This window comes from Dipodomys spectabilis, unplaced genomic scaffold (assembly GCF_019054845.1).
Source record: "Dipodomys spectabilis isolate Male_0828 unplaced genomic scaffold, ASM1905484v1 ptg000069l, whole genome shotgun sequence".
Classification (NCBI taxonomy): Eukaryota; Metazoa; Chordata; class Mammalia; order Rodentia; family Heteromyidae; genus Dipodomys; species Dipodomys spectabilis.
The window spans coordinates 4225468-4242020 of NW_024870746.1; the positions used below are offsets into that span (position 1 = coordinate 4225468).

Sequence of the window (16553 nt, forward strand, 5' to 3'; positions counted from 1 at the left end):
TCTGAAAATGGAAAAACTTAAAGCCTGGGAAAGCTCTTCATATAAGGATATCAAAACAGGACTTAAATAACACTCTTAAATACTGGTTTGGACTGGGCACTAGAGGCCCATGCTTATAATCGCAGCTACTTAGGAGGCTGAGATCAGAGAATGACAGTTCGAAGCGAGGCTGGGCAGGAAAATCTGCAAGACTCTTTTTTTTTTTTTTGGTCCGGTCGTGGGGCCTGAACTCTGGGCCTGGGCACTGTCCCTCAGCTCTTCAGCTCAAGGCTAGTGCTCTACCACTTGAGCCACAGGGCCACTTCCGGCTTTTTTCTTTTTGCTTATGTGGTGCTGAGGAATCGAACCTAGGGCCTCAGGCATGCAAGGCAAGCGCTCTACCACTGAGCCACCTTCCCAGCCCCTCTGCAAGACTCTTATCTCCAATTAACCACCAAAAAGCTGTAAATGGAGGTGTTACTCAAGTGGTAGAACACTACCTTGAAATTTAAAAAAGCTCAGGGATAGCACCCAGGTCTGATTTTGAGCACCAGGACCAGCACCATAAAATAAAATATCAAAATCTCTCTCATTCTCTCCTTTTCTCTCTCTCCTCTCTCCCCTCCCTCCCCCACTCTCCCCCTCACTCTCTCTCTGTGTATTGACTTCTAGATTCTATCATGTGAGTAACATGCTATTGAATGTTTTAAAGGAGAGCCCCTTACTTCCTCTTTTTTCCTCATTATGTAACCAGCTACACGCAAAGACATATTACAGAGCCAGGTCAGGACTCACTCCCGTGGGCTGGCAGTGGGACACCTGTTGCTTTGTCTGTCTGATTCTCCTGGCCTTTCTCTCACAACAACTCCACCTCCAGTTACTGGAGCAAGCCTCCATGTTGCTGTGGGCAGCCTTGCTCATCCTTGGTAAGTGATGGAGAGAAGCACGGCCTAGGCCTCATCAAGAGCAGAAGGCCCCTCCTTGGCTGAATGGATTTTACTCCCATTTCAGAATAGCATAAAATGAGCAATGGGAGAGATATTGTTTTCATGGTACGAGGGGAAAAATAATTGATTTACTAAGGTGTATTCCTCATCTACTTTTGCTTTAAGCTATCTATGAAAAATTGTGTTCCAAAGTGGGCTTATTGTTCGTGTAAAAGTAACCGCAAAATTAAACCCAAAAACGTACTGCTAGATTCAGTTTCCTTCCTCAATCACAGCTCATGGCGCTGGAGAGAAAAAGACAAACTGGGATCTTTGTGAATGGCTATATCCTAACTGTGAGCTGAGATAGAAATAATCTTGTACTGAGAATAATTGCCCTTGCTCTGTATCCTATGATCAAATCCCTCTTATTTGCACAGAGCAGGAAAAGAAATAAGATGGATTTCCTTGATTCCCTTCCATGTTTTTGGTATTATTTGTCAGTATTTGTCCAAATAAAGCACTGGGAAATTTGGAAAGGCAGTCTTTTGTATATCAAGTATTTATAGAGTGTATTTATCTTGTTGTCATGTGTAACCTTAGACTCTAAGAGAAGAGTTACTAGAGTGTTTGGCATGTCATGGGAGCTCAGTAATTTGTGCATCCACAAATTACTGGATATTCTCAATATAGTACAGAGGTGGGTACTACAGACTGCAGAAATCTGAGGGCGTGGAAGGGGGCACAGCTCTATCCTCAAGAGCTGACACTTTGATTAGAGCATCAAAATATAAATGCAAGAATGTTTGACAACAGAAGAGAAAATATTATACAACAGATCATAGGATACAGGGTGTTAATAGTAACTGATTCTTGCTTACTCCTGATGACGCTCTAAGAATATCTCATGTATTAGCCTATCCTATTCTTTATCAATCAACAGCTGGAATGCCTATAACTCCTGCAATTCCTACCTCCATGAACTAAGGCACAGAGCTTTGGGTAGCATGACTGATACTAGTACAGTGGCAGTGTCAGGATTCAAATTCGTAACTGGTCTTTAGAAATTATGCTTTTAATCACTACCCCATACTATATAACAAATTACAAGTTCCATATGAGCTATGGCAGACAGTGTTTCAAGTTAAAAAGAGAGGTTGCTTCAGCAGAGTAATATCTAAAAAGACTACTCTGGCCTTGATGAATGGGTGTGACTGGACTTCATGTAGTACTGAAGGAGGAAATGACTTCTATTAAATAATAATTTCTACAAGACAAGAAGAGGATAGAGTCAAGAGGATGCTGTCAGCTGCAACCTCATATTTTTAAAAATGACAGCAATCATGAATTGAGAAATTGCTAATTTAACTCATTACAAGTATATTATGAACTCATTTTTATGGTCCTCAGTTTTTAAATGAGGAAACTGAGTTTAGAAAATGTATGCTGAAATTAAAGCTAGGCTTTCTGAATCCACACTAACTTTTGACCACTGTGTTGTTGAGTGGGTGGAACTGAGTATGTTTCTCTTTCTCTTGTTTGGAAGTAGATGGCTGGCATGCAGGCTCTCGGGGAAAGTGGGCTGGGAGCTCCATGTCTGTGCTGATGCCTACCTTTGGCCTTTCAGTTCCAGTCAGTGGACAATTTGGTAAGTCCTTGCTTTCTTTTTCCTGTTATATCGCTAGTAACTAGCCCTAACTTGCCTCTATCTCAAATATTTGTGTAAAGAAACCTAGTTGTCCCCTTCCTCCTTTCCCTGAGGCTGCAAGGATGTGAAAACATGTTGTTCTGTTGACTGGGACCCTAAGCGCTAGGCTACTTGGGACTCACTCTGAATCCAAATCTGCCATGGAAGGCAGAGACACACAGCATAGAATTCTCAGCAGAGCCATGTGTAATCACTTTAGCCAAACTTTCTGAGATTTTTTTTTCATTAACACCTTAAGTCATGATGACTGAATTCCCGTCCATTCTACGGGTCAACAGAAAGCCCATTCTCTGTGGGATATATATTTTTTTCCAGCATACTAAGTGCATCCTGGGAGTTGTTGGTGCCCCCCTGCATGTCATGGCTCACAGGCTGCACATTGTCTCCTGCAGAGCCTGGGTCCGCTGTTATCCTCCTTGGTATCATTTCCTGTAGCTCCCTGCCTACCCTCAAGTAAAGGCAAGACACTGATAATGTTCCAGGATGGGGAAATGAAACAGAATGATTTGCTTCAGTTATTACAAGTGGTTAATTTCACAGCCCACTGAGTAGTAAGTTTAGGAAGGTCCTGGCAAGGTCATAGAGCCTCGAGCATATAGAAAGGGCAACTTACTCAGATCAAAGAGGAATCTAGCTATACTCACCTAAGAAAAGATTTCTCCACTCTTCTTTCAGACCTGCTGCTCAGGTTCCCCATTTCCCTGTCTCCAGGGCTTCCAGGGATGCTGGTGAGGATTTCTATTTTCTTCAGGAGAAACACAGCTATTCTCACTGAGAACATAGGGCACTCTGTCCAAACTTTTAAGAAAACTTCTTTCTTATGTCTGCAAATACTTGCAAATGTCTTACATTACCAAACAGCACATCTAGATTCTTTTTTCTTCTTTCGTCGGTCATGGGGCTTGAACTCTGGGCTTGGGCGCTATCTCTGCGTTCTTCAGCTCCAGGCAAGCGTTCTACCACTTGAGCCACAGCACCACTTCCGGCTTTCTGGTGATTTATTGGAGATAAGAATCTCATGGACTTTCCTGCCCGGGCTGGCTTTGAACCTCGATCCTCAGATCTCAGCCTCCTGAGTAGCTAGGATTACAGGCGAGAGCCACCGGCGCCCCGCTCACATCTAGATTCTTGTCTAAAGCATACATTAAGAGTACTTTACAGCTTTTGTTTCCAGGTAGAGAAAAGGTATGCTTTTATTACTTATTTTTCCATAACTAATGAATCTATTTGGGTAGTTCTTCTAGGAAAAAATGGTAAGAATGTTTAAAGTCTCGAGCTTTGGGAAAACAATTGTTTATAGGCCCTTTCAGTGGAAATACTCTCCCTTACCTGAGTATAAAACTACCAAGACAGAAGCACATGTAAAGAGATTCTATGTAAAATTTTATAGTAAATTATACACCATGAAATTGAGATTTTTTATTTAAAAACAATAAAATAATACAAATAGAAATAATCTGTTTTACTTTCTACTTCCCAGAAGTTACATGACATAGGCAATTTGCACAACAAAGGCATACATCTCATATTGATTTTTTCTTTCAATTGTGGGGGCTGCCACAGCTTTAGGCATCATCACTGTGTTCAAGGCAAGAAAGGGTGGAGGCACCGGTGGAAGAGGGAACGGGAGCTGTCAAAGAACTCTCCGTGTGCTTCTCTTCTTCTAACATAAAGGAAAATCCTTTCCCTAGAACCCCCATTCTCCCTAGCTTTCTTCTGTTACTGAAGTCTTAGACTGAAAGACCCCAGATTCCTGGGATACTTTTGTCAACGGGAGGGCGCCCCAGAAACTCAGACTCCAGGCCGGGAGATGCAATAAGCAAGAGGAATTTATTTGACGTTTGCGCAAACGGACTCTCTGCCCCGTCAGTCAGAGAGCCCTGAGCAGCGGTTACAAGCCTTTTTAAAGGCAAAAACCACAAGATTAACGCATAACACAAAGCATCCCATGATTGGTCCATTTAAAGGTCACCATATACACCAACAATTACTTTGCCACACAGGAAATTTTGTAACACTCTTTGTAAAATGACTGGCGCGGGGGACTCAAGGGGGGGTGGTTACTTTGGACAATAAGGGTTAGGGGAGTTTACATAGTTACAGACTTGTGATTGGTTGACATTCGGCCTAGTTTGCTGGTCCTGGGAGGTGGTCATCTCAAGGTCCTGTCTGGGGAATTTCTAAATGGGAACTGAGGAACACGTACTGTCTGTTCTTTATCTATGACCACTGACCCTGTCCTGGGGCCGACATCTGGGCTCTGAGACTTTACCCAATTCCTTATTTCCAGGGAGGGGGTTGGTGTTAGCGCAAGCAAGCAAGTTTACAGAAGCAGAGTCAGCAGTTAGTAAATTGTAAAATGGATGCAGCCCTAATTTTTCTAATTCTTCAAGACTAAGGGCCCCATTCTGGGGATTCAAGAAGGTCAGATTTGGCTATTTGTTGTGGCTCTGAACAGTAAAGAGATAAGACAGTGCATGGTCCCAATGGGAAGATAGTGGGTCTAGCCAACTTGTAAGAACTACTTTCCAAGCCAGGCACTGGTGGCTCATGACTCTAATCCTTGCTACTTAGGGGGCTGAGATCTGAGAATCACAGTTCTAAGCCAGCCCAGGCAGGGAAGTCCATAAGTCTCTTATCTCCAATAAACTACTCAGAAGAGCTGGAAGTACAGCTGTGGCTCAAAGTAGTAGAACACTAGTGTTGAGCAAAAATGCTCAGCAACAGTGCTCAGGCCCCGAGTTCAAGCCCCACTACCAACCAAAAAAAAAAAAAAAAAAGAAAGAAAAAAGAAAAGTACAGGTACTGGGCCAGGGAACCTTTTCCCCCAAGGGCCATTTGAATATTTATGACATCATTTGAAGTCCATATAAAAGTATCAGTACACACAGACCGACAGCAAACGGCAGTTGATTAGAGCTAGATGATTCCTACTCCTAGTAAAGAGACAAAATGGAGTTATTTGAGGTGACAACTGCCCTTCTTCAGGTTTAGGACAATGATGGGAGACTTATAGGTGCCATTCCTGTGATCTGTAATACAACATAGTAAAATATGGTATGTGACATTCTGTTGATTATGATGTTCTAGTCAACCTTTTCCTTCCCTTCCCTTCTTTTCCCTTCCCTTCCCTTTCTTTCTCTCTCTCTTTCTTTTTCCTTCCTTCCTTCTTTCCTTCCTTTCTTCCTCCCTTCCTCCCTTCCTTTCTCTGTCTTTCTTTATTACAGAATCACATTATATAGTCCAAGTTGGCCTTGCAATCTACCTGCCTCAAGGTCCCAAGGGCTGGGATTACAGGTGTGTACCATCAGGTCAATCCTAAAATCTTGAAAATAGTTATTCCTATGTCTTCAACCTTCAAGAAGATAGATTAGGTAAATGTAGAACTTTGTTACTAGTTTTAGATAAGTACTCTTAAATGATTAACACAACTACATGAGTGAGAATCTGACCTAATGTTTTAAGTAATAATGGAGACTGATACAATATGAAGGGAGACATCAAGCTTTTATCCTGTGTTCAATTACCCATCAGATATCTGCAAGAGAAAAGTTAGTGTGTTTATGAAAGCAGCCCTCTAGTCCCTGGTACAATGTCTCTAAGGGAACCTAGCACTCAAAGTCAAGGCTCACTTTTTCAAATCTGTGGTGAGCAGCATTTTGGAGGGAAATGAATTGGGACTACCCATCAGGAGCCAGACCCATGTTTTCCTTGTTATCAATTCTCCTTCTCAATTGTCAGCCACTTTTGCTCTGTCACATTCCTCAGAAGTGTTAGGAGCCATCAGAACAGTGGTTCCACAAAACTTTTTTCATGAAGTACCGCATCTTGGACAGAATCGTAAATAGCAATACAAATTCTTTTGTATTCCCATTGAAAGATTAGCTTGCCCCCAACATGGATCTTTGAGCAAGCCAGAGAGCAACATTGTGACAGGAAAGGATGCGTCTCCTGGTAAACAATTTGTGTGGAAATTATTTTTATTGTTAGCCCTCACAATCTCAAAGCTGCACAACTCAGAAAATAAACACTCTGATTTAGAAAGAGGCCCAGTAACAGGTTTTTATTAGGGAAGTATCATTTAAAACAAATCCTTCCCCTAATCAAAAAAAAAAAATCCTCTTCACCTTGGTAGTAAAGGAAGAAAACACTTTTATTATCAAATAAACATAAATCAGAATGCATCACAGGCAATCCACTAAGAGATTGAAAAGACAGAAAGGAATCCTACTCCTTTGTTCCAACAAACAGAAACAACCCATACATGCATGTTTTCTAGAGAAACATTAATTAGCAAAAGGACCTGAAGAAGCAGGTCATTGTAACTTTATCATGGAAGGGGTGGGGGGGGGGGGGAGACCACCTGTGTTAGCTAACTGGCTTTTCCTTGGAGAGACAAAGTTCTCAGAGTTTGATGAGAACCATTCGTTTCAACTATTAGAGCACTGTGAGCTTTCCAATGTTGGGCACTTCCTCTCCCATGGGAACTAGAAGATGAGGAAGATATCCCTAGATGGATACCAAACAAAAAAGATAGCACCTGAGACTTAGCTGAGACTAACAGATGCCAATTACCATGGTAAGATTTACAAACATCTGAAGAGTCAGAGAAATACATTTCTTAAAAGGAGGGAAAAAAGTCTCTTCCCTTGCTTACAATAGGAAGAGTTAAGTTTCTTTCAGATTTTTATTTGCTCATAAATTCTCCGTCTTCTGTCCCTCCATGTTTCCAAGATCTTAGGGCCAAATTCATTCCAGGTAATATCTTCTTGTTATAAGAGTGTCTTGGATATTTGGGTCTTTAGGAGCACTGTACTCTTGCACTTCAGATGGTAGTTTAATCAATGCTGACTTCTCATTGGTATGAGTAAAATACAACTTGGACCTTTCCCTAAAACTGCATAATTGACCATCGAATGGCTATTTTCCCTCCATGTACAAATGCAATCTCACCACATCCTTGAGCTATATGTATGTTTCCCTCCTTCCATTTGAGGTTCATTGCCTAGAGCTGATGAATAAAACTGATAAAAAGACAATTCAAAAGAGAAAGTAAAGTTTTAGCTATAAATGTATACACAGAATTCACACATTAAACTGTGTGAGCCAGATGACTGAAGTTTATTTACTGCTCATGCTAAACAAAGGAAACAGAGTTTGAGACTTTGGGAAAAGGGAAGCAAGTTATGGGAAGGAGACCAGAAATGTATATTGACCAAGAGTTTTTTAGTTTGTTCTACAGATTCAAGTTTCTACCTTCTCCATTGAGAAAGTCCAGGAGAACAAGATATCGTACCAAAGGAAATTCTCTTTACAAAAGGAACATTGATTCATTGTTTAGAGCTTTTCTTACTTTTGATGGCCATCAATTCTCACAATAATCCATATTCCAAAGAGCGTATTTTGCGATGTTGTATTCTGATACCCACCACACAGGTACATTTATCTTAGAGAAGTATCTGTTACATGAAGAGCCCTGGAGGGAGTCAGGAGAAGTGTAATATTCATATAGTAGCTGAGGTACTTGCCTACCTTAAAAGATAAGAGAGTTTAAGAGCCTCTTATCATTCATCAATGGTAAATAGGCCCCCTAGGCTTGCCCCTCTCACAGTATCTGAGAGATCTACCTACTCCTGTAAATTCCTAAGCAGCCACGGCACCTTTCAGTAAAGTAAGGCCAAGTAGAAAGTAAAGATCAGAGGCCATAGGGAAGCAGTGTCCCTCTCTGTATCATTGGGAGTTCTCCAAATCCTCTCAGGAATCTCTGCGGCTGGGAATGCAGGCACCCCATCTCAGTTCCCTTTCTCTCTCCTCGGCAGCTCTACCCAAACCTGTGATTTCCCTTCATCCTCCATGGACCACAGTCTTCCTCGGAGAGACAGTGAACCTGACTTGCAAAGGATTTCACTCCTACAAACCAGAGAAAACAAAATGGTACCATGCAAACTACAAGGGGGAAAAGGAAGAAAGAGAAATCTCAGGCAATACCCTGAAGGTCTGTGGATCTGGAGAGTTCAAATGTCAGGTTCGGGGCTCACCTCCAAGTGACCCTGTGCGCTTGTATTTTTCTACAGGTGAGAAAGACAAAGAAATGGCTTTGGATTCATCTTGGTTTCCTCGGGGTTGAAAGAACTGAATCCTTCATTCCTAATTTTTTTTTTCTTTTGGTTGGTAATGGGGCTTGAACTCTGGACCCCAGCTCAAGGCAAGTGCTCTACCACTCAAGCCACAGCACCAATTCTGTTTTTCTGGTGGTTGATTGGAGATAAGAGTCTCTTGGACTTTCCTGCCCAGGCTGTCTTTCAACCGTGATCCTCAGATCTCAGCCTCCTGAGTTGCTAGGATTACAGGTGTGAGCCATCGGTACCTGTCTGATGCACACTTCTCTTTTCCCATCTTTTTTTTTTTTTTACCTTGTCTCCTATCAACTTCACAGTTTTCTTCATTGTTTTTCACTTGAAAATTGAAGATTCCCTTTTTTTTTTTTTTTTTGCTTGTTGGTTAAAATGCTTAACATGAGCTAACATCTATGCACACTTACATAGTCAAGGAAGTAAGTTAGTTTTATGTAGCACAGAAGAAAGTTATCTGAGACCTTCCCTGCATGATTTTTTTATTTTTTTTATTTTATTTATTTTGGGTCCGGTGGTGGGGCCTGAACTCTGGGTCTGGGCGCTGTCCCTCAGCTCTTCAGCTCAAGGCTAGCGCTCTACCACTTGAGCCACAGTGCCACTTCCAGCTTTTTCTGTTTTATGTGGTGCTGAGGATTTGAACCCAGGGCCTCAGGCATGCAAGACAAGCGCTCTACCACTGAGCTACCTCCCCAGCCCCCCTGCATGATTTTATAGCTTTGTAAAGGAGAAATCATGTACATGTGTGCTGAGCAAAAACAGAAGATGGGAAAGAAGGGCAGAAATCTCCAACCTCAGGCTTTTCATCCTCATCTGTTCTGGTCTGATAGCTGGCCTTTCTTTTTCTCTATCATTTTTGTCAGTCATGGGGCTTGAACTCTGGGCCTGGATGCTGTCCCTGAGTCTTTCTCTCAAGACTAGTGCTCTAGCACTTTGAGCCACAGCACCACTTCCAGGAGCTGGCCTTTCTTCATTCCTATTTTTCTGTCTGATTGGCCTAAAACCTCTTTTTGCAGTTTTTCTTAGTTTAGACGTAAAGACTTGGATCACCTCCATGGGCACAGGCCTGGAGAAAGAAGAATTCTCCACAGTTATTTAAAAATGATAATATGGGCTGGGAAGGTGGCTCAGTGGTAGAGCGCTTGCCTTGCATGCATGAGGCCCTGGGTTCGATTCCTCAGCACCACATAAGCAAAAAGAAAAAAGCCGGAAATGGTGCTGTGGCTCAAGTGGTAGAGCGCTAGCCTTGAGCTGAAGAGCTGAGGGACAGTGCCCAGGCCCAGAGTTCAGGACCCATGACTGGACCCAAAAAAATAAATAAATAAATAAATAAAATGATAATAATAAAAAAAAAACCTAACGTGGTAGAATGTTAGCCTTGAGCAGAAAGCCTGAGTTCCTGAATTCAATCCTCAGAATAATACAATGATTTCCATAAAGGGTCATTTTTATTGTCTCTTGAGCCTAGAATTGTGTCTCTGACAATAACTCCACTAAAAAACACCCATGCCTGAACTACTTCCTTGTATATTTCTCCACAAGCCACTCCTTTCATAGCCCCTACTCTGATATTTGGGGCGAATGTTGATGTTGATTTTTCCCATATTCTATGATGTCAGGGGATTTAAGCCATATTCCCTCTGCTTTTTCTTGTCTTTATTAGAAACTTTATAGTTTGAGTCTATCATTGAATGACTGTATAAATACGCTTACGGTTTATATAGGATTTGTATCTGAAGTGAGACACACTGGCTTTGAAGGAATAGAATATACTTGTTTCAAGAGACAAAATCCTTTTGAAGAAGAAAAGACAATCAAAGACAATCTTTGTAATTCAAGGCACGCAGAGGAAAAGAGCCCCCTAAACGATGCGCTCTTATCTCTCTTGTTTCCAGGTTTGTTAATCTTGCAGGCTCCACATTCTGTGTTTGAAGGAGACACATTGTTTCTGAGATGCCAAAAACAAGGGAAGAAGAAACTATCTGCTGTCAAATATATTTGGAATGGAAACACACTCTATAAATCTAACAAAAGCTTGGATCTTTCTATTCCAAGAGCAAGCTTAAATAACAGTGGCCATTACCAATGCATTGGATTTATGGACAAAAATCATGTGCTTGAATCAAATCCCAAAGTTATTAAAATTCAAGGTAAGCCAGATATGGTGATTGCCTGCCCTCAGTCCTAGCTATCAGAAGGCTGAGAATAGGAGGATCAAAGTTTGAGGGCTTATCTCAACCAATTAAAAAACAAACAAACTGGACATGATAATGCAAGCCTGTCATTCTAGCTACATGAGAATTGCAAATAGGTAGACTGTGGTCTAGTCTGGTCACATCATAAACATGTGAGCCTGTTTTTAAAAATAAATAAATAAAGTAGACAGGCTCTGGTGGCTCACATCTGCAATCCTATCTCCTCAGAAGGCTGAGATCTGAGGATCGCAACTCAAAGCCTGCCCAGGCAGGAAAGTCTGTAAGACTCTTATCTCCAATAAGCTACTTAGAAAAATCTGGAAGTAGCACTGTGGCTTAAATCATAGAGTGCTAGCCTTGAGCAAAAGAAGCTCAAGGACAGTGCGCAGGCCTGAGTTCAAGCTCAGGTACAGTGTCCAGGCCCTAAGTTCAAACATACACACACACACACACACACACACACACACACACACACACACACACACAGAGTCAAAAAGGGTTAAAGGTGTAGCTCAAGTGTTAAAGCACCTTCCTAGCAAATACAAGGCCCATAAATCCCAGTACCACCACCACCAAAAACAATAATTTCAAAATTTCAAAGTAAAACCTTCATTTTGTATAGATTAATTTAATAATGTCAAAGTTGGAAACACTGGGCATTATACAAGGAGTTTATATTACTATCAAAACTCCACATAAGTGACAGGCAGAAGTACCCTGGGAGGCAGAGAAAGTAGAATGACTAGACTTGAGCCATCCTAGAGAAGGCAAACACAATGGAGAGCTTACTAAGTTTATCAGTCAGACATTTCCTATTTCTCCTAGAGTGCTAAGTACTCCTCAGTTGAGAACTTGAAGAAAAGAAATAACCACCCTTTTAGAGGTTGGAGGCATGGCTCAGTTGGTGGAACCTTAGCTAATGATTGAAAGTATCAGATTCCAAGTTTGAGTCCCGGTCTTAAGAAGAGAGAGAGAGAAAGAGAGAGAGAGAGTTAACTTTTCTCTTCTAGAACTATTTCCACGTCCAAAGCTGAATGCCACAGCCTTTCAGCCTATGGAGGGGTCTTCTGTCAACCTGACCTGTGAAACACATCTCCATCCAGAGCGACTAGACACTCCCCTTCATTTCACCTTCTTCAGAGACAAAGGAGTCATCCTGTCAGGCTGGAACAACTCCTCAGAGCTCCAGATCCCAATCATCTGGAAAGAAGACTCGGGATTATATGGTTGTGGCATCGAAACCATGACCCATAGTGTCCGCAAACACAGTCTCCTGCTAGAGATCAGCGTGCAGAGTAAGTGTAGCACCCAGGTAGCCTGAGTGAGGCTGTGACATCTTGTCTCTTTCTGCTCCTTCTCGCCCCATAGGTATAGACACAGTCCATCAGAGATGGGTTTTGTCATCTTTATAGAGATGCCAGGCTAAGATTGAGTAGTGAGAAACAACAGAGTTAGATTCCATCTCTATTTCTCTAAAAACTCAGTCTTTGCCAGCTTGGTCATATTGAAGTGGTAGGGTTGCTTCATGGAGTTAGATATAAGGCCTGGGGAAAACAGAACATGAGAACAAGATGCTCTGCTCCTGAGTGGGTAGATTCCACAATGCCAAGCTATTTAGAAAATGAATGTCCACTTCTTCTGAATTCTATGTGTATGTTCAGCACAAAAGAAGGAGGCACACACATATACATTCAAATATGGGAATAGGCATAGATGCCAATGCAGGGCTTCTGGAGGCGGGTAGATTCCAGCCTAGTGCTTAACAGCCACTGTTGCTACCCTGCTATTTCTCAAAAATAATTTAGACCACCAGTTAGATCAGACAAAACGTTAATGCATCTCCAGGAAAAGTCTATGATTGTTCCTGGGGCTTTGGTATTGAAAATGTAGCACATTTGATGTTCTAAGTCAAAAACCCATCCCACTGATCACAATGCTAGTTCTTGTTGAGAGGCATGTCTTAAAGTCACATATAAAGTGGCCCTGTACAACATTTTAGCCCTTCTTTTCCCTGCCTGGCCCTCATCTGCCATCTCCTGTTCCCAGGGATCCCTGTGTCCCAAGTCTCCATGGAGACCCAGCCCCCAGGAGGCCAGGCAGTTGAAGGGGAGACACTGGTCCTTGTCTGCTCCGTGGCGGAAGGCACAGGGTACACCACGTTCTCCTGGCACAGGGAGAACATGAAGGAGAGTCTGGGGAGGAAAACTGAGCGTTCCCAGAGAGCAGAGCTGGAGATCCCTGCCATCAGGGAGAGCCATGCCGGCGGCTACTACTGCACAGCTGACAACAGCTACGGCCCTGTCCACAGTGAGGTGGTGAACATCACTGTGAGAGGTGAGTTTTAGCCACCATTGACCATTTGACTACATCAAATTAGGAGTGGGCAGAGCCAGCATGACTCTGTGACACAAATCTCCTTTATTGATTTCCACGTTGCCATCCTTCCTTGTGACAGACATCTGCTTCTTGCTGCTTATTAGTAACTCAACCATGTCTGAGCAAAGTGACCATGGAGTAATGCTGATCAGGAGCCCTTTGACCATGCTGAGGTGATTTTATATGTGTGTTCTTTGGTCCATCGTGTGTTCATCTTAAAGAACAGCCATACTTCATTAGCAGCAGTGGGACACAGCTCTGTCACCAAAGTGTCAGCTACACCTCTCATTTCAGTACATCATCCACAGGGTATCAGAACAGTAGCTTCAAAGTAGACAGAATCAAAGGCCTAAGGCAGTCTTTTATTGGTGCAGGCCTGAGGGATGACAAGCTACCAAATTGTGTGCAGGCAGGTTATGAAACTTCCAAGCACAGACAATAGACAGAGCCCAGCTTGGTCCACTGAGGAAATAATAAACAGCTCACAGCCTTGTTTACAACTAGTACCAGCTGTAGTGCATAGCCTTCATTTTCTCTGGTCCCAGAAGCCACACTGGGCCAAGGCAGCTTCTTAGTCAACAACCTTGACACCTAGGAAATGGTTTCTATTGGGCTTCTATTGGGCCACCCAATAAAGCTCTTTTGTTAGACACACACACACACACACACACACACACACACACACACACACACACAACTCTATTATGCTTTTCTTTACAATAAACTTCCTCCAAAAAGTTTACTCTCTTCCATCCTCCCATTTTCTCTGAAACCCACCACTATCTACCCCAGACCACCAAAATTTCTTGCTTTGATTGTTGCAATCCCAGTCTTCTGCTCAACTCATTGCTCTTCTTTGTATTCTACATACAACACCAGAAAGAACTCTAAAATTACAATTTGTTGCTCTCCTGTTCAAACCCTTCCCTGGGCTGGGAAGGTGGCTCAGTGGTAGAATGCTTCTTTATATGCATGAGGCCCTGGGTTTGATTCCTCAGCACCACATAAGCAGAAAAAGCCAGAAGTGGCCCTGTGGCTCAAGTGGTAGAGTGCTAGCCTTGAGCGGAAGAGCTAGTGCCCTGGCCCAGAGTTCAAGGCCTACAACAAAAAACATTATGTTGAAAATGAACTTTACAACTTCGGCTGGGGAGCGGGGCGGGGGGGGGGGGGTAGGAGGAAGTTGTGTAGGGAGGGAAGGGAATGGTAGGGGGAAAACAAAGGAGAAGCCACAATGCTCAATAGGAAATGTACTCATTACCTTGCTCATGTAACTGAAACCCCTCTGTACAGCATTTTTACAATAAACAACCATACAAAAACAAAAAAACAAAACCTTCCCTGGCTTCAACCCCCCTCCCAGTGACTCACCAGGCCCTGTTGAATCTAGCCTTCTTCCCCTCACTTTGACTCAATTTTCTACCACTCTCTTCCTATCACTTTCACAACAGACACTCCTGTCTCTTCCTTAGATTCCCAGGACCTTCATATTGCTCTTTCTCTATAACCTCATGTTCACCCCTTACTTCCTCCATACAGTGTAACTAACAGCCCTCTTCCCAACTCTCCCTCTCCTAGTTCTGCTTATTCCCCTTCCACAGAACTTATCACTAACTACTAGGTCAGGAACACTACCATGTACCCTGTGTTGCTCACAGGGGTGGATCCTCACCTTAGCCACGATTGTATGTCAAATGCCTAGAACAGTGTTTGGCTAAGCTTATGCATTCAATAAGTATATATGGAATGGATGGGTTTTATTTTCATTGTCTCTGTTCATTGTAGTCACAATCCTAGAACATGAAGCTATTATTGTTTGCATTCTACAGAAAAAGAGAGTTCAAAGAGGTTTGGTAATTTGCACATAGTCACAGAGTTTATACATGACACAGAGTTGAACCTTGAACTCTTTCAGCACAGAGAGATGGATAATCATGTTGAAGTTCTCAGCAGAAGTGCCACACTGTCAAGTTCCTACCATCAACCATGCTAAGTAGGCAGGGAGCTGTGCTATTTATATAAGCAGTCAGCTCTGACAGTCAAAGTCATGAACCTAAACCTTTCAGTTTGAAAGGTTTGAGGCTCTGGGAAGGGGCTGCCATGCTAAAGGCCCAGCTGCTGCTCAATTTTCCCTTCACCTCCCTTGGGGGCAAGTCTGGTGATCAAGTAGGGCCCTCCCAGGTCAGGTGATTGAGATGTTTTCCTAAAACCAGGTGCTATAGAAGAGTATGCATCCTAGTCTAGAAGCAGCTTGGGGAGCAGAAACTTCAGGTATCATTCTCAGGAGAAAGACTGCAGTCCATGGCATTCAAGGGAATTTCAACTATCAAGGTAGGGAAAGAGGAAGCAGATGGGGAGGGGTAGAAAAGTTAAAAGCTGCCAAGGGCATGCAATGTCATGAAAATGCAGAGTGACTCTGAAGGTAGGGAATGGTTCCTACTGCAGACTGTGCCTCAGGGACCACACAGGTTCTGATCCCGAGGAGGGCTACAGTGAGTCTATTGGTAATACACATATAAGTGCAAATTACTCCTCTTGCTTTAGGAGAATCAGATCCTGGAATGAGTTCTCATCTTCTGATCTAGGCCATCTCTCTCTCTCTCTGTCTCTCTGTCTCTCTGTCTCTCTCTCTCTCTCTCTCTCTGTCTCTCTCTCTCTGTCTCTCTCTTTCTCTCTGTCTCTGTCTCTCACTCACACACACACAATGCTATTAGTACCCCCATTTTCTATATGGGAAAACTGAGATATGAGAAAATTGAATCATTTTCCCTAGCCACCCAGCTAGTAAGTAGAAGAGATGGGATCCTAGCCTAGTAATATGGTTTTAGAATCCTTTCTAAGACTGATTTTAAAACTTTTCTTAAGATTAGCCATTTAGTTCCAAGCCTGGATATAGATTATTTTCATTTTACACAGACAGAGGCCCAAGCAGGCAAGGTAAGATGCAGGGACCAAGCCATTGTGTTCCTGAATTTTCCCTGCTCCCTTCCTCACTGCCTCTTGAACAATCATGATGGGAAGGCCAGGCTGGCTGCCCCCTGAACACTATTTGTAGGTAGGACCATCATAGTTCAAATGATAGATTTGTTGGTTTTGTCAGGAAGGGCAGAATGAAAAGAGAAAAGTCACCTGCTGGCCCAAAGGCCAGGAATCAGATTTAATCTGATTCCTGGGAATTATCATTACTGTTGCTTTTGCTCTGATGTATGGATGCTCCCTGTCTATAATTCTTGAGTACTGG

At 42.7% G+C, this 16553-nt stretch overlaps 1 protein-coding gene across 1 annotated transcript in view; it reads left to right on the forward strand.

Moving 5' to 3' along the window:
- The first annotated feature begins 795 nt into the window (after positions 1-795).
- Positions 796-16553, forward strand: part of Fcrl4 (Fc receptor like 4) — a 67170-nt gene continuing 51412 nt past the window's right edge. Inside the window, exons 1-6 of the mRNA XM_042681487.1 lie at positions 796-905; positions 2533-2553; positions 8433-8687; positions 10640-10894; positions 11950-12234; positions 12986-13273. Coding sequence (XP_042537421.1) covers positions 875-905; positions 2533-2553; positions 8433-8687; positions 10640-10894; positions 11950-12234; positions 12986-13273 — 1135 coding nt within the window. The 5' untranslated portion in view covers positions 796-874. The remainder of the gene's footprint in view (positions 906-2532; positions 2554-8432; positions 8688-10639; positions 10895-11949; positions 12235-12985; positions 13274-16553) is intronic.